Below are 27,591 nucleotides of genomic sequence, written 5' to 3'. Positions count from 1 at the left end.
GGGGCTGAGGATACCAGATTGTGCCGTGCGCCTGAGAGAGGAGATCCCTCCTCAGCGGTATTTCCCATGGTGGGCTGTACAGCATCTCTATCATTTCCGGAAACCATGGCTGGTTGGGCCATCTCGGCGCAACTAATAGAACCGTTTCCTTGTCCTCCCGGACTTTGCATATGACAGAGTGGATTAGGCATAGCGGAGGAAACGCGTATTTGCGTTTCACTGGCCATTTGTGTGCCATTGCATCCGTTCCCAATGGGGCTTGGGACTTCGAATACCAAAGGGGACAGTGGGTATTCTCCACTGAGGCAAATAGGTCGATTTCTGCTTTGCCGAATATTTCCCAAATTCTCAACACCGTCTGAGGATGAAGTCTCCAATCGCCCAGTATCACCTCTTGGCGTGACAGTAGGTCCGCACCATAATTCAGGCAGCCTGGGACATATGTCGCTTGCAGGGAGAGGAGATGACGCTCGCTCCATAGGAGGAGGTGCCGTGTCAGTCTCAGCAGTGGCGGTGAATGAACTCCACCTTGGCGGTTTATATATGCCACAACTGTCATGTTGTCTGAGCGAACCAGGACATGACAGTTCGCTATTTCTGACTGAAAAGCCTTCAAGGCTAGAATTACAGCTGATAGTTCTAGGCGGTTGATATGCCACGCCCTCCTCGGACCTGTCCAGGTGCCGAAAGTCGGGCGCCCATCGCACACCGCCCCCCAACCTGTGTTGGAAGCATCTGTTGTCACCACTTTCCGCCTGATAATTTGCCCCAGCGCCACACCTCGCTGGTAAAATGCAGGAGCTGTCCATTGTACCAATGCAGCTATACAGCGGCGGGAAATAGTGAGACGCATGCGCCCTTGGCGCCAAGCATGTTGTGGCACACGGCGCTTCAGCCAGCACTGAAGTGGTCTCATGTGTAAGAGGCCTAATGGGATGACGGCCGATGCCGCCGCCATAAATCCCAATGCTTTCTGAAATATCTTCAGAGGAAGTGATCTCCCCAGTTTGAACTGAGACAGACACTGTAGAATGGCCTGAACGCGCTCGCTCGTGAGGTGCGCGTGCCCGCTCGTGGAGTCGAGGCGGACTCCCAAAAAGGAGATATTTCGGCTGGGAGAGAGCGTCCTTTTCGCCCAGTTTACATGTTTAGATGCTGAAGCAGTAAGTCTCTGTGTTGGCATAACAGAGCCTCTGATTGTGCTAGTAACAGCCAATTGTTGAGGTAGTTCAATATGCGTACGCCGCTCAGTCTCAGAGGGGCGAGTACCGCATCGATGCACTTCGTAAATGTGCGAGGAGCCAGAGACAGCCCGAAGGGCAGGACTTTGAACTGATACGCTGTTCCCTCGAATGCGAATCTCAAAAACATCCTGTGGTGCTGTACAATTTGGATATGGAAGTACGCATCCTTCAGATCTATCGACGCAAACCAATCGTGTGGGCGTATATGCGATAGAATTTGTTTCTGAGTAATCATTTTGAATAGGCGCTTTATAAGTGCACGATTTAAATGTCTCAGATCCAGGATTGGCCGAAGTCCGCCGTCTCTCTTTGGGACAAGAAAATAACGGCTGTAAAACCCTTTTTGTGCTTGACAATTTGGCACAATCTCTATCGCGTTTTTCACGATTAGATTGTGTATTTCGTTCACCAGCGAAGCGTAAAGCGGCGAGGCGCAGTGATGTTCGCCGGAGCACTGCAGGGGAGCGGAGATTCTTCTCTGCTGTGAAGATTCCGTCCGCTGACTGATGTGAATCGACGGCGAAGGTAGAGGGCTTCGAGACAAGAGGTAATCGCTGTCTTGAAGGAAGAAATTCTGAGGATATGGTGTGTGTGCACCTGTTTTATAGTGGTCAGTTCGCACCAAAAACAGTTGGGGCTCAAACACCATAGCCAATATTAGAATATTGGCGTTATTGTAGAGAGGGTTCAAATAGGTCGTGTGTGAAGGCACTCCCCATATGCGTTAGTAACGCAATGTCAAGTGGACTGAAGTCGTAAGGGAACTTAAGTTAAAAGTTCAAAAACTATACAGTTGTAACAGGACAGTTACATTAATTATAAATTAAACTGCAATCAGGATAGTAAAAAGAAAGTTTTTTGCCTGTACAGACTAAAGTAACATTTTGAGTGTTGTGAAATTATAATTCTAAATAATCTTGTTTTATAAATTGATGTCTTTTAGGTCAGTGTGAACTTGCTTTTACAGTAATACATTTCAAAACATGTAGCCTAGTTACTTCTGAACAACCTTGTTGTTCAGACAACAACCGCTCAGACACCCATTTGGCCTTTTTCAGAGAGGCAGTGAATACACATGGGTTTCCACAGAGGTATTAATTAATATTAAGTTGCAAAACATTTATTATTTTCTATTATTTTATCACATACTTTTGTACTTTTCTGGATAATCTGCTCAAGTTAAGTTAATTGTGTATAATTTAAACCCTTCAATATTTGTGATGTTTTTGTTGCAGAGTGAGAGGAGATCATGGCGGTGAAAATGTGGGAATTGCAGAACTAATGTTTTCAGTTCGTGGCACTGATGACAACAGCTTCATCACCGGTAAAAGTGTGCATAATCAGAGGTTAATTCACTTTTATGTTGGTCCTCTGACAGCATTAAAGGTGCATTCAGATTATGTTCTTCTTTTGAGTAAATTCTTCACGACCATTAAAAATGTGCTATATTGTACAAATTTGTGTAACTATAAATGGAATTTGAACATACCACATTTAGTGTGCTATGGCGTCAGTGGCATTGCTTTACTGCCCAATCAAAAATCTTCTCCCATGGCCTCATGGGATAGTGAAGTGTCCATCAAATGTACACCTCAGCAGAAATAGTAGGTAATCTGGGTGCTTTTAACCTGTTTATGAATAATATGAATTCGTACATACCATTCTCACTTTTTCCCCCTACTATATGGGTTCACCATAAGTTGCAAGTGTTACAGTTTTATGTTGTTTAGAAGCTCCAGTGACACCTAGCATGCTGGATGCAGCATTAGAAATCCATAGTTTTTAGTTACCAATGTATAAATTCACTATTCACATGAAGTCATGATTAATTTAATCCATGAGTGAAAGTGTCCAATAACTGACAAATGGGAGAGTGTTTGACATTTGTACAAAGGACATCAAATATTGATGTCTTATCGTTTACTTTAGATCAGGAGCAGATGCAAATATTGTTAACACAAACTCATGAACATGAAGGTTTACTTTAGAACAGGTTTGATCTTCACTTTTTCATCTTGTTTCATGAGAGAGGCAAATAGACTTTAACCTATTTAAGTCATATATGGTGTGCTTAATCAATGCTGGTTGTACTAGGCTAAATACTATCTTTCTTTCTTTTTATACAGAATAGAGCGTCTCTGGCGTGATTTATTCGTAGGGGTAACGAGCATCTACCACAACATTCTGCACACATTGGAGGACAGTCACCTGCTGGATATCAGCAACTCCTGCCATTTATTCAGCTGTTATTATGTGTTCTTGCCACGCATCCAGGCCAGCTTGGATGTCTTTTCTGAGGGGTGGGACAACCATCCCATAAGAACAGAACACAATCTAACACCCATTCAGTTGTGGCAAGTGGGCCAGTTCCAAAACCCAATTATGGATCCAGAGGTAAATTTGGCATGCACGTAAAATGGAGGCAAATATTAAATGTGTAAAAGTTTAAACAAAAAGTACAATTATCTATGAAATTTGTTTTCTTCAGAATGTAGCCATACCCAACATTGAATGGGAGGATAGCAGATACTTGGAGGACCCAAACCTTGGGGTGCATGTTCCTGTGCTTGACATTTCATTGACAGACGATGAAATGGCACAACTTATAGAAACCATCAACCCCATGCAACATTCTGAGTCTTATGGAGTAGACCTCTATCTAAGCACGGTCCAGTATGTTGAGAGTTTAACTGAAAGTTAGTCCATGCCAAATTCCATTTACGGTTTCTTGCCTTGTTGTACACCCTGCTTAATCTGTAGGTGTGGAGCTTTCTTTTTTCATATTTACCCACTGTACAATATTTATTGGTAGAAAATAACATGCTTTATTTTTATACACCTACAAGAGTTTACCAACAGGTGCCAAAAAAATTTTCAACATTGGTATCCTTTACATTTTTTTGACATGTACATGTGGTGTGTATATATCAACAGGTATTACTCAAGTTTTCAACATTAATGCAAATTTTATGCCAAAAGAAAAGTTTACCCTAAAAAATTCTTATCCTCACAATTTAAAGTCAGTGGGAATGTAAATGGGGTCACTTTATTTATTTGATGTATGTATGTATGTGTATATATATATATATATATATATATATATCAAACTATATGTATAGACTTTATTGCACTTAGGCCAAACTAAACACACTGCCCCCTGTTATCTCTTCTAGTTAAATGAGACCAAATCCACTATTTACAGATACGCTGTATAAGGTTGCTCAGATTTGTAAGAGCTACCATTACATCCTCTGACACATGTACTATTTCAGACAGGGCACTAATAAATACTAGTTCCTCTCTGCAAATAAACTCTAGGTAGTTAACGTTCAGTGGCTGTCTCTCAAAGACATGAACTAAACGATCACGAAGTCGCTGAAGAATATACTGCTTTAGATATTCCTAAATTATAAGAAGAGAAAGATGCATTTCAATGTAAAGACAATATATTTACACGTTAAACAACAATGTTTCTAAATATCTGATGTTGTTTATCTTGATCGAACTACATTGCTTCAACGTAGTGGTTAACAGTAACTAGGCTACATGTTTTGAAATGTATTACTGTAAAAGCAAGTTCACACTGACCTAAAAGACATCAATTTATAAAACAAGATTATTTAGAATTATAATTTCACAACACTCAAAATGTTACTTTAGTCTGTACAGGTCTTTATTTTTACTATCCTGATTGCAGTTTAATTTATAATTACTGTAACTGTCCTGTTACAACTGTATAGTTTTTGAACTTTTAATTTAAGTTTTCTAACTAGAAAAACTGTCTTGATTGAATGTGTAAACGATAAAACGTGTAAACTCAGACTTTTATGAAATAAACTAAACTAAACTAAACTCTTACCCGTGCTTCCCGTTCTTCGTTCGCCATGCTGGATTACTGATGTAAAGGTCTTCATTTCCGTTCTAATTAATCCATATTGCGCAAAAGTTGCGCAGAATCGTGCTCCTTGAATGCACTCTCAGTGGCTTATGATATGATTGGTAAAGCTTGCATCTGATTGGCTAAAGAGTACGACAGACCCACGTGGGAAGAGAGCTCTGCCAGGAAAGTCTCAAACTCACACACACAAATCCGAGAGGATTCACACGTGAATGACGATTTGCACATTCAGATTCATGGATACACTCGTACATTTTAAACATTCAAAACTTTTTGCGACTAGTTGTATATCTATGAAGTATGTTTTGTGTTTGTAAAATGCATACCGTAATTTCCGGACTATTGAGCGCACCTGAATATAAGCCGCACCCACTAAATTAAAAATTATTTTTTTATTTTAAACATAAATAAGCCGCACCTGTCTATAAGCCGCAGGTGCCTACCGGTACATTGAAACAAATGAACTTAACACAGGCTTTAACGAAACACGGCTTGTAACAAAAATAAATAGGCTTTAACGAAACATGGTGTGGCAGCGGGGGCGTGGTCAAGCGCCCGTCCGGGAGAGAAAAGCGGTAAGGCGCTTACATCAAGTGCTGAAAACTGTCACACTGGTGCCAGTGTGACAGTTTTCCCAAGAAGGACACGTGAAGCAGGGCACTTGACGTTCCAGGTAAGGCTTTTAATGGCCACATCAATGTTTACAATCAATTTTATAAAGTTTCTCAATTCTTGGTCTTCTATGCGCCAACACTAGACTGACGTGTGTCTGTCACTCACTCACTCACTCTCTCTCTGCTGCCTTTTTATGCCGCTCTCCCCACGCTTACTGAAATTAGACACAGGTGCTAGACATTAGCTCAGGTGTAAGAGCCCTTACCGCTTTTCTCTCCCGGACGGGCGCTTGACCACGCCCCCGCTGCCACACACGGCTTGTAACAAAAAAAAAATAAAATTAGCAGTAAACTGTAGCCTAGCAAGAAAGTCATTGGTCACTATCTTCCTCCTCTTGTGCACATGAAACCACTGAAGTCATCTCCTTCGGTGTCGGAGTTGAATAGCCTCAGCTTTAGTTGTCTTTTTGCACTGAGTCAATTCCTCACGCTGCTGTTTCCAATGTCTCCCGTGCAGCAGCTCTATTTCCTTTTCCAACAGCCAGATCAATCGCCTTCAACTTGAAAGCTGCATCATATGCATTTGTCCGTGTCTTGAGGGTGACAAAATGACTACCGTAATCAGAATGATGGGAAGTTTAAACAGTAAACAAAAAAGCTGTTTGACCTTAACCCGTTCGGCAATTTCATTGGTCTAATGAAAGCTTCATGCCGCCAAAAAACTGAGCACGTCACAGAATGTTTTTTTTTTTTTTTAAATAAAATTTGAAAGCGGGAAAAATCCATATATTAGCCGCGTCGTTGTTTAAGCCGCGAGGTTCAAAGCGTGGGAAAAAAGTTGCGGCTTATAGTCCGGAAATTACGGTAATTTTATTTTGTGCATGTGAATAGCTTTTTGTGAATATAGTTTTTTTTCACGCACGTGATTTTTTTTGTGTGTACGTGAATTAGGTTTCATGCATGTGAAATTGTCTACGCACGTGTAAATAATTGTTTGTGCATGAATTATTAATGAGATTGATTTGGCTCCATACATTCGCTGTAACAGCACTCAAGGATAAGAGGCCAAGAACTGTAGGAGAGTTATGAAAAATCATAGGCCTGCTGAGTTTTCACCAGTAAAGAAGACTTTTCAAGGATTGCCAACCCCTTTTATGGCCGCCTGAAGAGGAACGCTGACAGCGAAGAAATGCCAAAGGATGGTAAATGCGGAGGAGGAACCAGCAGAAAAAGTCATGTGGTACCATCCAGTAAGCCAATTGAGTGGCCAAAGCATCAAAGAAATATTGTCAAAAATGATTGATTGCATGGTTCAGCCTCCAGTGTTGGGTTTCCCAGACTTTTCACAACCATTTGTGCTCCATACAGATGTGTCCAACCAAGGTCTAGGAACTGTCTTGTACCACAACCAGAATGGCAAGCTAAGAGTACTATGGCTCAAGAACCTTGCTGGCAACAGAGGGAACATAGAGTTTCTAGCACTCAAATGGGCCATCACAGAAAAGTTGCTGCCATAACCCACAGTGTAAGGGGAGAATGTGAGCCTCAAAACAAGGTCAATGAACTCTACTAAGGAGAGTTCACACCTGCCTCTAGGCATGCAGGACTTCACCGGTTCATTGAGTCCAAGACTATAGATGTCCTTAAAACAAAGCTCTCCGCAATCAAAATCATGGTCTTTGGTTTGGTCTCTCTGTTTGAGAAGCTGCTAGATCCATAGTTGCTGGTAAGTTGTTCTGTAACAAATGCAGGAAAAGTCAAGAGAGCAGGATCTAAGTTCAGCTTTGATTTAATAAGAACATTAGTCCAGATAAAAAAAAAAACTTTGAAAACAAAGGAACAAAACTAAAACTCGGGAACAGAACAAACATCACATCCATGAGGGTAAAAGGAAACAACAAAGACAAAAGCAAGCACAAGGACATTAAATACATTGGGGCAAACAGGGTAAACGAGAAACAGCTGGGAACAATCAGTGCAGGAACCAGGAACAGAGACACAAGAAGGTAAACAAAACTTCAAACTAAAAGTTGCTTAAACACCTAGTGACCTCTGGTGGCTGCAAGGTCAAAAGTCATACATTATTGAGGCGCTCTTGTTTCAAAAAGTAAGATACAAAAGTAAGGTGAGTATTAAAAATAACAGCAACACTTTGTAGTAACAAATAAATATACCGTATTTAAACAATAAACATGCATTAACTTGATATCTTTGATTTGAGATGTTTTAATGATTGTCCAATGTTAGGCTGGATTTCATTGATCAGCACAGATCAGAATCTGAGAGACAGTGGCTAGTTGTCACTGTAAAGGATGTTGTCGACCATCATGCAAATGAGAACTGATCCTTTATTAGTCATGCAGAGAGCACTACATGCTCGTAATAAGTACAGTCTCTTAAAGTGTCCAGACGCAGTGGTAGAAATGTGTATTCGAGATCATCTACTCTATGATCTACATCCCTTTCCTTTAGCTGGTGTTTCTTACTGGAAAATACAAGAAGCATGTTAAATTATGTTAGCACTGGAACAATTAACTTGTTTAAAAACAGAATATTCTCACAACAATATACTCATCAAAGTGTATGACTGAATAAATGGCTGATTGTAAATAATCTTAGCAAACAGCAATAAAGAACATGATATGGTTATGGAAAGTATCAGCATATTAAACATATCTCGTACTATTTGAACAGGTTACTACATTTCGCATCCGCATACAATTTACTGATTGTACTTTGGATTTGGCTTACAGATGTGGCCTGAACGTATTTTATAGAACATTTTGTTGACTTTAGTGGGGGAGTGTACAGTGTAACTTGGTGTGTGAGTAGGTACATTTTCTGTGTGTGTGTGTGCGTGTTTGCTGTGGAATGAATGCTGTAGGGGGAGCAATGCCAGATTCAGGTGGGGTTATGTCCTAAAAGTTCAAATCCTCAAGGATGTGTTCTGATGGTGGGGGCTCTGCAACAGGAAGAATGTGGCGGTGGTTTCTCCTGTATGTTTTTCCCTTGTATTGAATGGAGTAGGAACGTGGCTACTTGTTTACCCCCGTCACTGTGCCTAGTTTGTCGTACTCTTTTGGTGTCTGCATTCTGACAACTTGACCTCCACCAATGGTTGTAATGGGTGACTTGTAGCATCATAGTAGCGCTTTTGAATGAGTCTCTTGTTGAAGCGTTGATCATTAACATGTTGGGCATGTTTAGGAACTGGCTCCAGTAATTGGAGTTGACAGGAAGGACAAAACGTCTGTCGTGACATTAGACCTTCAGCAGGGGGAGCCCAACTTTGGGTCACAAGGAATATTTCTGAGATTGAGGAGATTAAAAAAAAACATCAGTCCCATCTCTGTGAGATTTCTCCATTAGCTGCTTTGCACTGCGGACTGCTCTCTCTCTGCCAAACCATTTGATTGTGGAAACTCTGGACTGCTGGTGACATGGATGAAGTCCCACTACTTAGCAACATTTTGAAATGCTGACTTGTATATTGTCTAGCATTGTCAGAGATGAGGGTGTGTGGTGCGCCATGAACGGAGAAATATCTCTTTAATTTTGTCATCACAGCTGATGCTGTTGTTTCACGAAGTTTGTCGATTTCATACCACCCTGAATATGAATCCACCAGCACATGGTACTGCTGCCCTCGCCACTCAAACATGTCTGTGGCCACAATAGACCATGGAAGGTTAGGAATAGTGTGGAGTTGCAGAGTATTGATTAAACTAAATACATAAAGTTTGTTGAGACAAACTAAAATCTTGGTGTAACAAAGCCTTATCTTGAAAGTTTCAAATAGTTTTAAATGCTTGCAGTTTGAAATATGTACAGGTCTTACAATCAGAAAAAAGACATGAGCATTTCAAAACAAAGTCAGCTCATCTGAACATACTGTCAATGTAATGTAGTCTTGGGGATTTGTGACTTGGAAAGCAAAAATGATGTCTTTGCAGGGCACTTGGTTGGGAGTAATAATAATGGTTGTCAATTTGTAGGGCCATTCCCAACCGAACTTCTAATAAAATAAAATAAAACACTATTTTTGCTTGTTGTTTGAAATTTAGTAATTTACAGTTCCATCAACTAGCCTTTAAAAATAAGTAATAAAGCAATGAGCAAGAGGCTGCTGCATTTAAACTTTAAACACAATTTACATAAAATTAAGAATATATATTTTTTTCTTAATGATTTACTCAATGCTTTCTCTTACAAGGGATACAAAAGACTGCTGGTAGTACATACACCCTGTTTATCTTTGTGAAATGTGCAAACCTTCATTCTTGTCTATAATAGTCAACTTAAATTTACAGGAGTTGTTCACCAAAAAATGAAAATTCAGTAAACGAAAAAAGAAGTACCGAAAAGTTAAGCACCACTCAAACATCTAATTTCTTGCAAAAAGATGGATACTGGGAAAATTAGAGGTTTAAAAAAAAATTGTTTTAAATTTGAATCTTTTTTTATTCTTTTTTTTTTTTTTTTTGCAAAGTCTTTTTAGTAACACTTTACAATAAGGTTTTTTTTTATAATTTGTTAACAATATTATACAACATTAGTTAACATAAACTAACAATAAACAATACTTATTAAGCATTTATTAATCTTAGTTAATGTTATTTTCAACATATACTAATACATTTTTAAAATCAAAAGATATGTATGTTAACATTAGTTAATGCACTGTGAACTATCATGAACTAACAATGAAATATTGTATTTTTATTAACTAACATTAACTAAGAATAATGAATGATGTAATAATACATTGTTCATTGTTTGTTCATGCACTCACAAAAAATATTTTAGCCAATTTTCAAGATTTATCCTTTTCAACTGAAAAAAAAAATGTCCATCTAATTGAATTGGCTAATCTTTAACTAAATATAAATGTATAAATCTTACAAAATGCAAGTTTTATTAATTACATTTTATTCAAGACTATTCAATTCAATTAGATGGAAATTTCTTATTCAATTGAAATGGATAAATCTTACAAATAGGCTAAAATATATTTTTGAGTGTGATACTTAATGCATTAACTAATGTTAACAAATGGAACCTTATTGTTAAGTGTTACCGTCATTTTTACTAAAGGGATGGATAAATAATGATTAAATAATGCTGAATCTTTTTATTTTTTTAAATAAACCTCAAAGCTGCATGTTATGGATAATACTTATATTTTCACATGCTCATAGTTTGTCCTGTTGAAATGTCCTCCACCCTCAGGCCAACACAACAGTAGGCTATATGTTTGTTTGTTCCTCATAACAAAGCCTCTCTTGTTCTCTTTGTATCAGTACATTCTGGACGTTGCTTCATTGATTTATCCTTTGGTTCAGCTGGTACAGTGGACATAACTTCCCTGCTTCGATTGGTGCTCATTTCTTTACCACTGCCAGCATAATTGCTTTGTATGCTTTCGTATGTAAGGTAAGACTTATAGTTTGGCTAATATGAATCATTTGTACAACTTTATTGTTATATTAAATGCATGCTATGCTTAATTACAGTAGTAACATTTGATACATTTGATGAAGTGTCCATGGTGACCCAGGGGTGCTTGGTTAAACTGGATTTGATGATTTGTGAAATGTGCTAAAATACTATGATGCAACTGTTTAGTGAATTCACCTCATAATATTTCAGTTTATACATATTTTAAATGTAATAGGTATACTGTCCTTAAAAGACAAAGCACAGCATCTACAGCAACACTGTATCCTAGAAAAGTGTCTTCAAATTTACTTGAAGTTTTAGTATGTATTTAATTACTGCATTGTCTCTGAATCAATCAAACTCACTTTAGACAAAAAGGTTTAGTGAAAGTGCTTTGCACAGAAATTAAAAAAAAAAATTTTAATTGTTTTGAATTTTGTAGCTCCTTTAGCCACTAGAGAGACAGAGAATGACAGAAAGAGAGGGACTGAGGGCAGACTCGACTCACTTCACTTTGGGGGGAGCACCATTTCGGATCCTAGGGGGCTCCATCCACTACTTCCGGGTCCCCCGGGCGCACTGGAGAGACCGACTACTGAAACTGAAGGCCTGTGGTCTCAACACTCTTACTACGTAAGATGATGACATTTTCAAGGACAGTTGTGGGAAAAACTGCCTTCTCTCTCAAAACCTTTTTGAAGAATACTGTCAGTTCTGTCTTTTTAGGTATGTGCCATGGAATCTGCATGAACCAGAACGAGGAGTTTATCTGTTTGATGAGCAGCTGGATCTGGAGTAAGAGCTTTCTCTGAACTATCAATCAAAAACAATAAGATCAATCTTGATTTTTATTTGATGAGGAAAAGTCAAGTGGTCTTAATGTGTGGTTGCCAAGTTGTTCTGATTGGTTGCCAACTGGCCCCAGTCAAAATAGCACAACCTCAAGTGTCTGTGATATTCTGGTCTCTTGATATGGATTTAATTCAGATTAAATGATGGCTCAAATGACACAGAATGGAACTGAATGTGATCTTATTACTCATGTCTGCATGCTTTGGAAAGAGAGCATACATTTAGTCATTGTAGTATTTGCATGTGTAATTTGTTCGGATGTACAGTTATTATGTTTTATTTGTTTGGAGAGGCTTTTGAACACTAGGACAATTTTTTTTTTGTAATGCTATAACTTTTGATTGCTTTGTCGTATCAACACAAATCTGTGTGTCCTCAGTTACAGGTGACTTGATTGGGAACAAAACAAAATAATTTTTTCAGAGCTATATTTTTTTACACCATATATGTCAAATCAGAAAAATTATAAAAAGGTACATTTTTGGCTCAAGTTGTTTTTTTCGTTTTTTAGCAGTTTTTTATTCTTAGAGTCTCATAATTTATCATAATCTATTTTTGAAACGTTTTCTTTAAAATTATACCAAACAATTTACATTCTTTTTTATGTAGAGTTATAAGCCTTTAATTTTGGGCATGCCACTGAAACAGGACAGCTTTAAAAACACCTCCAGAGCTTGAAGGGTTCAATTCAAACTGTTTGAAATAAGTTAAATGGACGTATCAATGCAGGTTTTAACTTTGCCACCATTTTGATTTTACATAAAAATTGAAGGCAGTAATAAAGCTTCAGTTTTCATTTCAATTTTAGTTTAAATCCTTCTCTTTTTGAAGCCTTCACATTAATCAGTCGTCATTTACACACAAACCAAATTAAATGTACATTAATATCATGTTCTATGTTCACTAGTATGCCTATTCATTTGATTTCAATGAACTCTTTTGCTTGCATGCAGGGCATACATTCGACTTGCAGAGGAATTAGGCCTCTGGGTGATTCTGCGTCCAGGGCCGTACATATGTGCTGAGTGGGATTTGGGTGGGTTACCAAGGTTAGTACCTCCCTGTTATATGTAAATGTGTGAACATTCTGTTTTTTCTTGGTTTAGTTTTGTAACACATTCCTGCTTTATTATTATTATTATTTAAAAAAAAGTTGTATTGCCTTGTTTTACCTGTTTTTTGTTTTTTGTTTTGTTTTTTAATCAGCTGGTTGCTTCAAGATAAGAATATGAAATTAAGAACCACCCACTCTGGCTTCACAACCGCTGTGAACTCGTACTTTGATAAACTCATTCCAAGAATCATACCTCTACAGGTAACATACCTGATTTTTGATTGGCATGTTTTTATTTGTTTGATTTTTGTCATAATACTGTCTTCCCTCCTCTCCCTACAGTTTAATAAAGGGGGTCCTGTTATTGCTGTTCAAGTAGAGAATGAATATGGTTCATATGCAAAGGATAAGCAGTACCTGTCATTCATCAAAGAGGTATGAAATGTATTTACATACAGCACAGCCTTACTCATAATCTTCAAAAATTAAGTCAAATTTTTTTTTTTCAAAATCAATAGGCGTTAATGTCTCGAGGAATCTCAGAGCTTCTCCTGACATCAGACAACCGGGAAGGGTTAAAATGTGGAGGGGTAGATGGAGGTACTGTAGCTAATGGACACTCATATCCATTCATTATCTAGTGTCCCCACACCACCACTCATTAGCAATGTGGTAATGAGCACATATAAAGATACTTTCTGGATGTTGATATGTTTAGATATTGTTAGAGGTGCAGTATGGTACGCAGTATCTGCGTACCATTCCATAGGGGGGAAAATGCTTTCAGGCTATAGCAATTTTTTGCACATATGGAATTATTTCAATACATTTACCTGTATGCTTTCAGTTGTTTATAATCAGGGCAAGTTAAGGTGTTCTGCCACAAATCATATGTAAATTGTTTTGTCTCTCCAAAAAGTCTTACAGACAGTTAACCTGCAGAAACTGTCATATGGTGATGTACATTATCTAGCAGAACTGCAGGTCAGTAAGATTTTTCCTTATATATATATATATATATATATATATATATATATATATATCTTTGATTTATGAAATCATTGCAAATTGACAGGGTCTGTATTTTATAGCCCATACACAGTATGCATGAAAACAGTACTACATTTAACAAATGTTTTTATTTATTTTTTGTTATTTGACAAAACACTATTAGAGTATATATATGCAATTTCTTTAATAAATTAACATGGATGAGAGCATTTTAGTGAAAAGTGCAGCACTTTTGTGTTGCAGCCACAGAAGCCGCTGTTGGTAATGGAATACTGGTCTGGCTGGTTTGACGTCTGGGGAGAACCTCATCATGTTTTCGATGCAGAAGGTAAAGAAACTGTTCCAGCTTTTGTGTTGTGGACCAGAGTATGTGAGCGGAATGGAGCAAAACCAATTTCCCCTCCTCATACAAAAAGTATTTAGTAATTACTCCGGGTTTTCCATTCACTCTATGCTTACCGGTGAGAGAATATCCAGGTTTGCTCCATAAATCTGCTCTATATCATTACCATTAATATCAATAAGGACAACAACTTCCACAAGAATGTGAGTATACGTGTCTTATAAAAAAAGACAACTTTTGTTTTTTTTCCCCAATTTGGAATGCCCAATGCCCAATGCGCTCTAAGTCCTCGTGGTGATGTAGTGACTCGCCCCTGTCTGGGTGGCAGAGGACAAATCTCAGTTGCCTCTATGTCTGAGACTGTCAATCCGTTCATCTTATCACGTGGCTTGTTGAGCATGTTACCTCAGAGATATAGCGCATGTGGAGGCTTCATGCTATTCTCTGCGGCATCCACGCACAACTCACCACACGCCCCACCGAGAGCGAGAACCACATTATAGCGACCACAGGGAGGTTACCCCATGTGACTCTACCCTCCATAGCAAACGGCCAATTTGGTTGCTTTTTTTAAATTAAGTTAAAATCACACTGACTGTTGGCTTCTACAGAAGCATATACTATCACTTAACATCCTCAGAGATCATTATAAGTCTGTCATAAAATGTTTATACTTCAGTGCTGAAAAAAATAATTTCTCTATGGATAAAATGAAAGTAATAATTTTTTAATTGCATTTTTACACATTGTACATATGTCTCCCGTGCTGCCACAGAAATGATCACTATTGTGCGAGAGCTTCTGGATCGTGGTGTCTCCATCAATTTTTACATGTTTCATGGAGGAACCAACTTTGGTTTCATGAGTGGAGCAGTTGACTTAGGCACCTACAAGCCACAGACGAGCAGCTACGGTTAAGTATTTTTAGCAGTCATGGCCACTGGGATCATATTGTTTCTATTCTTCAGAATGGTCTCAGCATTTGTTAGTTAATCAGAGTCACACTCTTTTGTCTTTCATAGATTATGATGCTCCTTTAACTGAGAGTGGGGATTATACAACCAAGTATCATCTTTTGAGGAAACTGCTGAGCACCTACAACAGTATGCTTCTACACTATAGTGCTCAGTTAGATTCACAAGATCTCTTATTTTTTAAATACATTGAAATGCAGTATTTGGGAACCTACTGTACTGTAGCTTGTCAAGGCAAAGACTACTGATAATTTAAGTTAGTAGCATCACTTATCTTTATTAGTTGCACTCCAATACTGTTTAAATGAGAGTCATGGAACTGGACCTATGTTCCTGCCCCTGTTCGTGTCTTTATATGTCTGTCTCTATAACAGGGGAGCCGTTACTAGAGCCACCAGTTGCGCAGAGCAGGAGAGCATATGAGCCAGTGATGGTTACACATTACATTTCATTATGGGAGAGTCTTCGGTGTGCAGAAACAGTAAGACTCTTTTCTTAATTCTTTTTTGCTTTCCCTTTACAGGCAACAGTGAATCCAAATGTTCCTTTTTACTCAATACATGTTCCTGGTCTTATTGTGAATGATTCATTGCTGCACATTATTCTAAATAATACTAATGAATAAAGTAATAATTTGCTCTGCCTTTGAAACATCTTTCATTTTCGGCTGATGTCACTAATCCCTCTTATTTTTTCAACCCTTTCCCTCCAACCTGCTGCCATAAAGAGATGTCTTCAATCGATTACCAGTGGATTCATTCGAATCTCGCTTAGCCAGACTTTTGACTTGCAAAAAAATATATCTCATTGGCTGAACTTGATTCAATCGTGGACAGTAGTTTCACATGAAATGAGTTTTCTCAATTTAAAATTACTATGTCATCTCAACACAAACACCTTGTGTAGAATGAACCTTTTTTGTTGTACTAACTAGTGAAAGTGAATGTTAGAATGCTAAATACATGCTAGTTGGATTGTAGTTTAATAACTTTGCTATGGTTAGTACAGTTTTGCTCCATGAAGCAATCAAATTTGTGTGTGTCATCTACCTGTCCTCATTGTTAGCTCAAGCTCCACACTTCACCATAATAGTACCAAAATAGGTATTGATATAAAGCTTAGAAGCTGCACTTTATAATGCTTGCAGGCATTATGACCAAAATTGAACAAGTGCTTTGAAATTTTCAGACAAATCAGATGTGTTCCGTTTTGTTAATTTATTAATAATTCTGCACTGTGCATTTTATTGTAATCGGTAAAAACATCAAACTAATCAAATAGTCATGTGTCATATGTCATTGGAAAGCTCTCAAAGAGTTGAAAATAAACACACAAAATAAACAGAACATACACTATGACATAACATTACTTAGAGGAGGCTCTGTACTTGTATTTTGCACAATGACAATAAAGTTGAATCTAATCTAATCTAATTATCTTTTAAATGAAACACAACATAATAGGATGCATAGATCATTAGATAACCCACACAAAGCACAATGTGTACACTGCACATAATGTGCATAATGTCTGGCTAAAAACACGTTAGCTTTCCTGGATCAGATGACGTCATCGGAAATTATGTAGTATCTTGTCCAGTATCTGTGGAACACTAAACCAATCACATTAGGATTCAGATCGCTGCAACCAGAGGTGGAAGTCATCCAAATATGGGTAGAGAGGATTGTTCACTCTGATTATATATGGCCACCAGGTGATGGCACCAATTACATGACACAAAATCAATGATTTCTCAAATGACACAGAATGGAACTGAATAAGATCTCGTTACTGATGCCTGCATGATTTTGAGAGAGGGCATACCTCTCGATGCTGTGAAATTAGTTCTTTTGTACAATTATTATGTTTTATTTGACAAAATCATAATTTTTACATCAAAAAAGGAAATTTACCTTATTGTATTGTCTTTTTAAATATATTATAATTTTTTACCATATATTTTAAGGTAACTACTATTAACCAATTCATGTTTTTTACTGCAGCATTTTTACAGTATTTTACTGTTAAAATTATGGAAATGTTTTACTGTGTATGAAATGTTATACAAAAATACAGAAAAAATAGCAAAGGTGTAAACTTTTGATCACAATTTCTGTTCTTCCAAATGTAGCTTGCAATTTCAGCCAGTGTTTAGATATTCAGTGAATGGACTGTGGGTGGGTTTTGGGCCATCAGAGGCTGAGATGTCCCGCCCGCTAGACATAGGAAAACCCATTTGTGTCATCTTTTTTTATCAAGATAACAATTTGTCTGCAAGTTCAAAAACTGACTAAACACATTTTGTCCAATAGCATTTCACAGCTGATGATCCCCTCAGCATGGAGAACCTTCCAGCAAATCACAACAATGGTCAGTCCTATGGCTACACCCTTTATGAGACTGATATATATTCAGGAGGAGAACTCAACTCCAGGAACCATGTTCATGACAGAGCTCTTGTAAGATCATTTCCTGTCTATTTTGGCTCCCATTTTATGACAGTTATTATGAATAACAATAACAATAGTGAAACTTTAGTACAAATAAAATCCAGGAGGAAATTTTAAGGTTGAGCCATGAAGAATGTTCTTACTCAATCAGAGCCATTGCTGACATTCAGTACAGCAGTACTCTTGCTCGTGTGATATTGCTTACATGAATGTCTCTTTTGAAGGTATTTATTGACAGAGAACTCATTGGTGTTTTGGACTATAGGAATCAGAAAATTAGAATATCCCATTGTAAGGTAAATATGACTTGTGTGTTTTTATTGGCTAACATATTTAGCTCATTGCAGCCTATTAGGTATGTTGGAGTTCCACAAATGTTTCACCATCAGACTATTGATTGATTTCTGTGCACAGAGCGAGAGGACCTTGAGTTTGCTTGTTGAGAACTGTGGGAGAGTAAACTATGGTCCAGCACTAGACAACCAACAAAAAGGTGTGGTTAAATTAATTTATCCAATTTAAACACAATTTACCTTAGGGTTTTGTTGTAAATTAAATTAAATTTAATTTCTATTTTAATTTTTTTTAATTTAATTACATTTTTGTTTAAAATTAAATAATTAATTTATATAAAATTTACAACAAAATCCCAAACTAAATTGTGTTTTGGTTGGACTGTATGTTCCCTGTCAAAAAGCTACACTTTGATGCTGCGCTGACTTCGCGCTTTGGGAACAACTTTAGGTGTGACCAGCTGTGAATATGTGTGCAACACGTCAATGAAATTGACCAGAATTTATAGCCTCTGCTGGTTGCATCATTGGATGCACCTGTAGCAGGGCTATAAATAGATGCGTCACAGGTGCATTGTCAGATCTTTTGTCTTCAGATCCCTCTGTGTGTGTGTGTGCTTCATAAGCCTGTCAGAAACTTTCTACTTTCCTCTGTTAGGAGTTAGATTTTGTTAGGCAGTGCGCAGAAACCTTTCTCTTTTCTCTAAAAAGAAAAGAAAAAGAAAATGACTGAAATACAGAGCAAGCGGTGTGGGTTCCCTTGTTTATGCTCTATGGCTGAGAGGGACACACATCAGTTTTGTTTTGTATGTTTGGGGGAAGAGCATGCTGCTCTTGCATTGGGGTGGGTGCGAGCATTATGATCTGTTCTCAGTCAAAATGCTTTGCACTCGTCTCGCTTCTAAGAGCTAGCACCCACTCTTTCATCGTGGGGCTCTCGCATTGATCTGGCTGAGGAGCGAGAGACGGGTCCGTCCCTATCGCTCGCCCTCTCCCCAGATCCAGCTGATCCTTCTCGTGAGCCTGAAGCGCGCTTCGGCGCCTCTTCGGTTCACGAGTGGGATGCTGAATCTCTTGAGTCTGCGGACTTTGAGCACCCACCTCTGAACATTCCACGCACAATAATAAACCGGCTGGAATTACTCGAGGTGGTTACTCAGGCTGTGACCAGGCTACAGTTAGACAGGTCATGTGAATAAGAGACCCCCAAACGCTCCAAACTAGAAGACATATTTCTGTGTGGTGGCCTTCCTTTCTTTGATGACCTCCATGACGAGCTTTCTCATTCATGGAGGAATCCTTATACTTCCTGTGTCTTCATGCCCTCGACGTCGACAATATTCGCGAGGAAGCCTTCGGGCAATTCCTTCATCGCCGCACTCAGGGGGAGGGGCCGTCAGCCACCCAGCCCCACCCTGGTCCTTCTAGACTGGAGGCTCAAAAACAAAGCGTGGCGAATCGTGCAGGGGCGAATCGTGCACGGCCCCCTTGTAAAGACTGGGGGCCGGTTCGTCTCCCTCAGCAGCCCCCAAAGCAAGACCTCAGGGCAGTTATTTCTAAAAAGGGAAAAACCCTGACAGTTTAGCGCCCAGCCTTGTGGGGGTAGCCCCCCTAGGTCACATGAAACATCCACCTGTATCCCCCCCCCCCGATACCCCATGAAACCGCTCCATTTCCGCTGCCTCTGGTGTTTCGGTATTTAGCGGTTTCTTGAGGTTCATTTTCGGGGTCGAAGCTTTCCAATATCGGATTCTTCCATTCGGTCTAGCCTTATCACCCTGCACATTCACGGAATGCATGGATGCAGCACTGGCTCCTTTGCGACTCCAGGGCATCCGCATTCTAAATAACATAGACGACTGGCTGATACTAGCACAGTCACAAGAACTAGTATTACAGCACAGGGATATCATCTTAACTCATCTGGTTTCTCTGGGTCTGAGACTCAATGTCAAAAAAGAGCGTTCTCTCTCCCACTCAGGGAATTACCTATATGGGTGTTGTATGGAATTCAATCACGATGCGGGCACAATTTTCTCCCGCTCGAATAATTTCCATTCAGAACACCCTGAGCAAAGTCCGGCTAGGCCAAGGTTGCACTGTTCATCAGTTCCAACGAATACTATGTCTCATGGCATCTGCGTCCTCAGTGATCCCTTTGGGCCTTCTGCACATGAGACTGTTTCAGTTGTGGCTCAAAGCCAGGGGATTTCATCCAAGGGCCAATCCCCTAGGCTGATAAGGGTTATGCGCCGGGTGCTACGTACCCTTTCTATGTGGTTCCGACCCCGGTTCCTCACTTTGGGTCCCACTCTAGGTGTGTCTTGCCGTCGCAGGGAATGGGAGGGTCGTCAGCTCGATTGTCACATTAACTGTCTTGAGTTGTTATTTCTGGCCCTGAAATACTTCCTCCAGAGGCTGCCATGTCTTGGTGCGGGTGGACAACACAGCAGTAGTCTCTTACATAAACCATCAAGAAGGTCTACGTTCACGCCAGCTCAACAGACTGGCACAGCAGATTCTCCTTTGGGCCCAGGGCAAGCTCCTGTTAATCAGAGAAGCTTATATCCCTGGATTCCTGAATGGGAGCAGATTTACTGTCCAGACCGAAAATACCGACGGGCGAGTGGAAACTCCACCCCGAGGTAGTGGAACAAATAAGAAGTGGACCAACAGAAGTGGACCTCTTCGCCTCCCAACAGACAGCGCAATGTCCCCTCTACTTCTCTCTGAGTCACCCAGCCCCCCTTGGGTCTGGACGCGATGGCACATACATGGTCCAGAATGCGCATTTTCCCTGGTTTCTCTGCTTCCAGGAGTCTTGGCCAGAGTTTGCCAGCAAGGGTCCTGCCTCTTACTGATAGCGACGCGCTGGCTGAACAGGGTATGGTTCTTGGAGATAATGTCTCTCCTCGACAGCTCGCCTTGAGTGATTCCGGACAGGAGGGACCTTCTGTCTCAAGTGCAGGGGACAATATTTCATCCCCGGCCCGAGCTGTGGAACCTTCATGTTTGGCCCCTGAAGGGTACCAACTGAGGGACACTGGGCTTTCACCTGAAGTTATCGAGAACATTCTAAGTGTTAGGGCTCCCTCAACTAGAAGTTACGCCAATAAATGGGGTGTCTTTGAAAGATGGTGCAGTGCACATAATGCAGATTCTGCCAGATTGCTTCAGTTGTGGACTTTCTGCAGGAAACATTATCAGCAGGCACATGCCCCACTACTCTCAGGGTTTATGTGGCCGCTCTATCGGCTTGCCATGCCTTGATTGACAGGGTGCAGATGGGGAGACATCCTCTGCTCGCTCGCTTTGTTCGTGGAACCATGCGACTGAGACCTCCTGCTAGGACCAGTATCCCTTCATGGGACTTAGCAATAGTCCATGAGGGTCTGGTTGAGACCCCCTTAGAACCTCTAGAGTCAGCATCTGATAAACTTCTGACTCTCAAGATGTTTTTTTCTTATGGCAATTACTTCTCTAAAAAGAACTGGGGATATACAGGCTCTGTCTGTCTTGCCAGCCTGCTAAGATTTTGCCCCAGGAATGGCTAAAGCAGATTAATGTCCACCACACTAGCCAGTGGCGTAAGTCAGGGCAACTATTTGTTTGCCATGGGGGCCGCAACAGTGGACTATGTCGCATTGGGTGAGGGACGCTATTGCCCTGGCCTACGAGGCACGAAGTCAAGCTTTGCCAGTAGGTATCAGGGCTCACTCTACCAGAGGGGTCGCCTCCTCTAAAGCGTGGCTAGAGGTGTCCCTCTGCAGCATGTTTGTGATGCGGCAGGCTGTTCCTCTCCGCACACATTCATAAGATTTTATAGTTTGGATGTTCATGCCACAACATCACAAGCTCATGTCTGAGACCTCTCACGCTCTTGTGAGCACACTACACAACCGTAAGGGGTCCGGACATCCACAGTGCGGCGGCGTGGGTATTCTCATTTCCAAAGCGCTATCAAATTGTAGGTTTTTGACAGAGAATGTCTCGGGTTACTTAACTGTAACCCCTGTTCCCTGATAAAAGCGGAATGAGATGCTGCGCTTCATTGCCGCACTGAGATGCCCCAGGACTTCTATTCAGACAAAATACCCGACGATGCACCTGTGACGCATCTATTTATAGCCCTGCTACAGGTGCATCCAATGATGTCACCTGCAGAGGCTATAAATTCTGGTCAATTTCATTGACGTGTTGCACACATATTCACAGCTGGTCACACCTAAAGTTGTTCCCAAAGCGCTAAGTCAGCGCAGCATCTCGTTCCTCTTTTATCAGGGAACAGGGGTTACAGTTAAGTAACCCGAGATGTTTTTCATATATGGGCATCATTTGTTTTTACAGTATCTTCTTATTCCTACTATTACTATTATTATAATATTTTCATCCATGCAGGGCTCAATGGGGATATAACTCTGGAAGATGTACCTTTAAAGAAATTCACAATGCACTGTTTGGATATGAAGCCCAGTTTCATAAACAGGTTATTTTTCTCTGTATTCTGTGTGTATAGTGCTATACTGTATTGGGTAACTTCATCTGCAGGAGATACTGACAAAACTGGGGCTATATACTTGGTGTCATGTCTTACTTTAGGCTCTTTCTGAGGAAATGATTGCTGTATCTCAAGTAAATGAGGACATCATCCTATAGTGCTAGGATATATCCCACTTTAATTTGATAGTCCTTTATCTGCAACCTAAAACGGTTCAATCAAGGTAATGGTTGGGTGAGCCTTAGCTACACCGAAAGTAAATCTAAGGAAATCATCAGTAAGCAACGCTCATATGAACAAAACATGTTGTAGTTTCACAAAAATTGCCATGTTTTTATGACTCCCTACACTTTTTCACCCAACAAGCACATAATTTCCCCTTTTTAGACTGCAGTCATTGAAGTGGATGTCTGTTGGTATCAAGCCCTCCTACCCTGCATTTTTTAGAGGAAGTCTAAAGGTAGTGGATGAACCCACAGATACTTTTGTGAAGCTGCCAGTGAGTGATGTCTTCATTGAATTTCTACACAGTTCTGCTGGTGTTTCTTGACTTGAAACATTAAAACATGAACAATAGCCTTGACTTAACCCTTCTGCAGTCTTTATTACAGGCCAACACTCTTAGTATTCCCAGTCAAATTTGAGCAGTTACAGTAATCATGTATTTTTATTTTTTTTTAAAGAAATAAAAAAAAAAAAAAAACTTCACTAAAGTAATAACACTAAACTTAAGAATTTATTTTGGAATTGTATGGTATTTAGACCTAATTGACCTCTAAATGACTAAATTACATATTTTCATATAAAATAAACACATTTTATATTACTTTCACAACGCAAAACAAGCACTTCAATAAACTGAAAAAGTTAATAAATAAGGATATATCAAAATGAGTTATGCATTTGGAGCATCTGCTGCCATCTGCTAGAAAAAAATACATTTACATGAAATTACAAATATAAACAGTAGATGGCTGCAGTAATTCACACGCTGCCTGGTCACTGAAGAGCAATGTTGTAACAAAGTGAATGTCTAGAATATGTTATCACAAATTATGTATTTTGATTTGTATATTTAGATATCAAAGACTATTATTTGTCAAAGTTTAGCAAAGTTTTGAAAATGCTGACATTTGACACCATATATACTTATTTTCCTTTCAAAATTTTTTTATGTCCATCTTAGGAAAGAAAGCAAAACAATATGTAACAATATAATGCTTTATTAACATTTTCAAAACAAACCCTTCCACAGTATACAGACAGAAATGCATAACCTTTTCAAGTAATATTAAAATTGTTCCAAAGTCTAATTGGGTCTAATTGACTTATTGAAAGAATTAGTCCCCATACGTTGAGTACTCGTTCATAATTTCATTAATTTCTATATTCTACATTTACAATATTCATCTCATAACATAATTTATGCATTTGCAACTGCTGTGTAAATGCATTTATTCCTGCTCTGTGAAAATACACCTAGTTCACTTCAGATGCCACTTCTGTTGCAATGGGCATTAAATCTCTTAAACTCTCATCCTCTCTGATCCTTCACAATATTAATATGCCAGTAGACTGTGGCTATCCACTTTGCTACAGCAATCATGAAGCTGCGTTCATGATTTGCATCATAGCATCAATGCTAGCATCCAGTGCAACTTTGAACTTAAGAAAAATGAGTAAACCTTTTTTAATTAAACGCATACGATTAACGCGCTAATTCCGACAGCTCTAGTTTGCATTCAAACCTAACCATGGTGTTACAAATACAATACTTAAAGTAAGCATTTTGTTACAACCCTTTTATTTCAAAAACATGAAAATTCTATTCAAATTCCATCAGTGATGTAAAGAAATGATAAAAATAGCAAGATAATGAACAGAAAGATAATGAACAACAAGAAAATTAACAGCAATAAACAAATGATTAATAAAAACAGCAGTAAACAGTGAATAATAATAATAATAAAGTCTTGTTTGTAATACAATCTTATACATAATTAAGTCTTGAAAATCACACACTCATAGAATCTAGTTAGCATTTTTGTGTGAGTGTATTGAGTTGGCAAGTATAGAAAATTTCACCAAGCCTTGTATCATTTAGATGAAGGAAACTTGCCACATGTACTGGATAACTTTACACTACATTTTGTTTTCATAATATAGTAGATGTAGTGTTTTGTCTAATCTTCTATTAGATTCATAGAATCAATTCAGATTTTTTTCAGATAACAAATGGTTTAAAAGTCAACAAGCCTTGTACAGCTCTGATAAAGGTAACATTCTTTATTAAAAAATAATAATCAAAATGGTCAAAAATGACTGAAGACAATAGAAGGGTTAAAGTCTTGCTTAAGGCCTTAGAACATAGAGGACACAAAGAATGATGTTACTCTTTATTATATGGCAGAATTATAGCAAAGGTGTGGTTTTTGTTAACGGACAAAATCTCGGACGCCACTGGTCCATTGGTCCTCAGAAAGCCCTCTTTCTCCCCGGACCCTGGCTCAGGACTGGAGACAATCAGGTGACTAACGGCATGTAAATAAATAGGCAAATAAACATTTGTCTTCCTAATACACAAAGTGATATCCCAGTAATAGTCATCGTTCATGTCTAAGATGGTTAGACAATTGTTTCTATCATTAGTCAATGGTTTCTATAATTAGTCAATTAGTCAGAATTTATTGTTTTTATTTGAATATATGAACTATAACTGTTTTTTTTTATATTTTCCCCCCTTTTTAATCATTTAGATTATAGTTTTTGAGGAGCTCAAAGCTGCGGAAACAATCTATTTTGCTGAAAATCCAGAATATAGCAAGATAATCGACGTATCTGGACAACTGTTCTGCAGCCTCATTTAGAGAAACCTTGGAGTCTTTATACTCTACAACCTCATCATATTCTCATCCATTAACACATATCAGAACAGGAATCATTTCATTAATCAATATAATAATCTAAGATATTATGATACTAATAAAGATATTTGCACAGCTACACAATCTGGTGTATGCAGGCACACATTCAGTTTAGACTGTATACTGAGTTGAAACAGGATTGCATAAGAAAAAAGAGATTACTTTCTAAACGTAATGTATGTTTAACCTCAGTGCTTAGCACCTTATTTCAGACTAACTATAGAACCAGTAGTATGTTGTTCAGAAAGGTCTTTCAAATATCTCTATCAGTTTTATTGGCGAGGTTAAACTACCCTTAAGTGGAATTTGACTTGGTATTTGTTGATATTTCGCAAGTTTGCAGGCCACACACACCTTGGGGGATGGAACTGTTCCGGTGTTGATTATTTTTTAACCCCTAACTCTTCTGTTCTTTGATGAAAATAATAATAATAAAACTCTTGGTAAGGTCTTGGTAACCACAATGTGTTATATATTTTAAAGATTCTCTCAGGGGGTTGAAGGTTGTAATTGATTGTGCTTGGCACTGCATGGTAACATGGAGAACATGTCTAAAGGTGATAAACCTGCCATAGTGAGATATCTCTCACTATCAATATCCTATCGGCAGGTGTCAAAGTTTGTAAGTTCTTTTGTCCAAATACTATTAGAGCAAAGGGACTGTAGTATTGAAGCTTGTCACTGAAACAATTAGAAAATGCAGGTTGTCTGATTTACTTAATCATATTATTTGTGATCTACACAGCAAAACACTGCACAGTGTTTCTCTTCAAAACTTGTTTTCTTTGCTCTCGATTAATGTAATACTCTAAAATGTGCACTGTTCTATATTACATTATGCAGGGTGAATTAATGTGAACCAATGAAATATGTTCAACAACATGGGCAAGGGAATTTGGGCACGGGATTTGTAGTTCCCAGCATGCTTTGCATGGGACTTGATGGAGAGAGTATTTTTTTAAATCAAGTGTTATTTTATGCATTTTATGGCAATATGAGAAAAGGGGGAGACAATGTTTAATGTTGTTATTTTGGGATTTCGAACAGATTCTGTTTTGCTGGGTTACCATTGTTGTGAAGAGTGAAGCATTTGCTTAGGGTGAGGAAGGGTACACAAACATCATACTGTACATTTCTTTGCTTAAAAAGCAATTACACACTAATGTATGTTATTGTTAGCTTAAAGTCAGTTAGCTAGCTGCCTTACAAATCTTACAACATAAGTCAGTTATGTGACACAAAAATATTATGTAAATCTGATGAAATGATTCAAGTTAGGCACACATATAAAATCACTTTGAGGCTACTTACTTGGGTCATTTCAAAATAACTTAATTCCATTATGTTGAGATTAAGTGATCAAATTATGTTTTCTGACAAGGTAAAATGAGCTAACCCAAGAGGATTTTTTTTTAATGTAACTTAATTGATTCATGTGAACCGATGTACATAAATAAATCATGTAAATGTAAAAGTTTTTTTTCAGTGTAATCAACTGCATTGATTGTGGAATATTCTAATACAAAAATACCTTTTATGACTGAATAAATAATAATAAAAAGTAAACCAAGTTTTATGTTTTTTTTTTTTTTGTATTGCAAAACATTAATCAGAAAATACAAACTTACAATAAAAAAATGATATATACACTGGAGGCCAACAGTTTGGTATAAGGTACAGAATTTGCTCTTATGGAAATACATTGGTACTTGTATTCACCAAAGTGTCATTCAACTGATCACAATGTATAGTCGGGACATTAATAACATGAAAAATTACTATTACAATTTGAAAAAATAAAAAAATCGGAACTTTTTAAACTACTTCAAAAATCCTCCACGTGCAGCAATGACAGCTTTGCAAATATTTGGCATTCTAGCTGTCAGTTTGTCCAAATATTCAGGTGACATTTCACACCACACTTCCTGTAGCACTTGCCATAGATGTGGCTGGGCTTGTCCGGCACTTCTCATCTTGCAGTCTAGCTGTTCCCACAA

General features: G+C 38.6%; 1 protein-coding gene across 1 annotated transcript in view; it reads left to right on the top strand.

Moving 5' to 3' along the window:
- Positions 1-27,111, top strand: part of glb1l2 (galactosidase beta 1 like 2) — a 34,270-nt gene extending 7,159 nt beyond the window's left edge. Inside the window, exons 3-24 of the mRNA XM_052151794.1 lie at positions 2,480-2,590; positions 3,371-3,638; positions 3,733-3,940; positions 11,057-11,189; positions 11,638-11,828; positions 11,922-11,990; positions 13,001-13,096; positions 13,254-13,362; positions 13,444-13,536; positions 13,620-13,701; positions 14,021-14,085; positions 14,356-14,440; positions 15,231-15,368; positions 15,478-15,558; positions 15,804-15,910; positions 17,742-17,888; positions 18,104-18,175; positions 18,294-18,372; positions 22,571-22,658; positions 23,058-23,169; positions 25,081-25,197; positions 25,427-27,111. Of these exons, the coding sequence (XP_052007754.1) occupies positions 11,665-11,828; positions 11,922-11,990; positions 13,001-13,096; positions 13,254-13,362; positions 13,444-13,536; positions 13,620-13,701; positions 14,021-14,085; positions 14,356-14,440; positions 15,231-15,368; positions 15,478-15,558; positions 15,804-15,910; positions 17,742-17,888; positions 18,104-18,175; positions 18,294-18,372; positions 22,571-22,658; positions 23,058-23,169; positions 25,081-25,197; positions 25,427-25,537 (1,815 nt within the window). The 5' untranslated portion in view covers positions 2,480-2,590; positions 3,371-3,638; positions 3,733-3,940; positions 11,057-11,189; positions 11,638-11,664 and the 3' untranslated portion in view covers positions 25,538-27,111. The remainder of the gene's footprint in view (positions 1-2,479; positions 2,591-3,370; positions 3,639-3,732; positions 3,941-11,056; positions 11,190-11,637; positions 11,829-11,921; positions 11,991-13,000; positions 13,097-13,253; positions 13,363-13,443; positions 13,537-13,619; positions 13,702-14,020; positions 14,086-14,355; positions 14,441-15,230; positions 15,369-15,477; positions 15,559-15,803; positions 15,911-17,741; positions 17,889-18,103; positions 18,176-18,293; positions 18,373-22,570; positions 22,659-23,057; positions 23,170-25,080; positions 25,198-25,426) is intronic.
- The last annotated feature ends 480 nt before the right edge of the window (positions 27,112-27,591 follow it).

Source organism: Xyrauchen texanus, chromosome 21, assembly GCF_025860055.1.
Source record: "Xyrauchen texanus isolate HMW12.3.18 chromosome 21, RBS_HiC_50CHRs, whole genome shotgun sequence".
NCBI lineage: Eukaryota > Metazoa > Chordata > Actinopteri > Cypriniformes > Catostomidae > Xyrauchen > Xyrauchen texanus.
The sequence above is the reverse complement of the archived record's forward strand: the minus strand, read 5'-3'. Positions and strand labels throughout refer to the sequence as shown.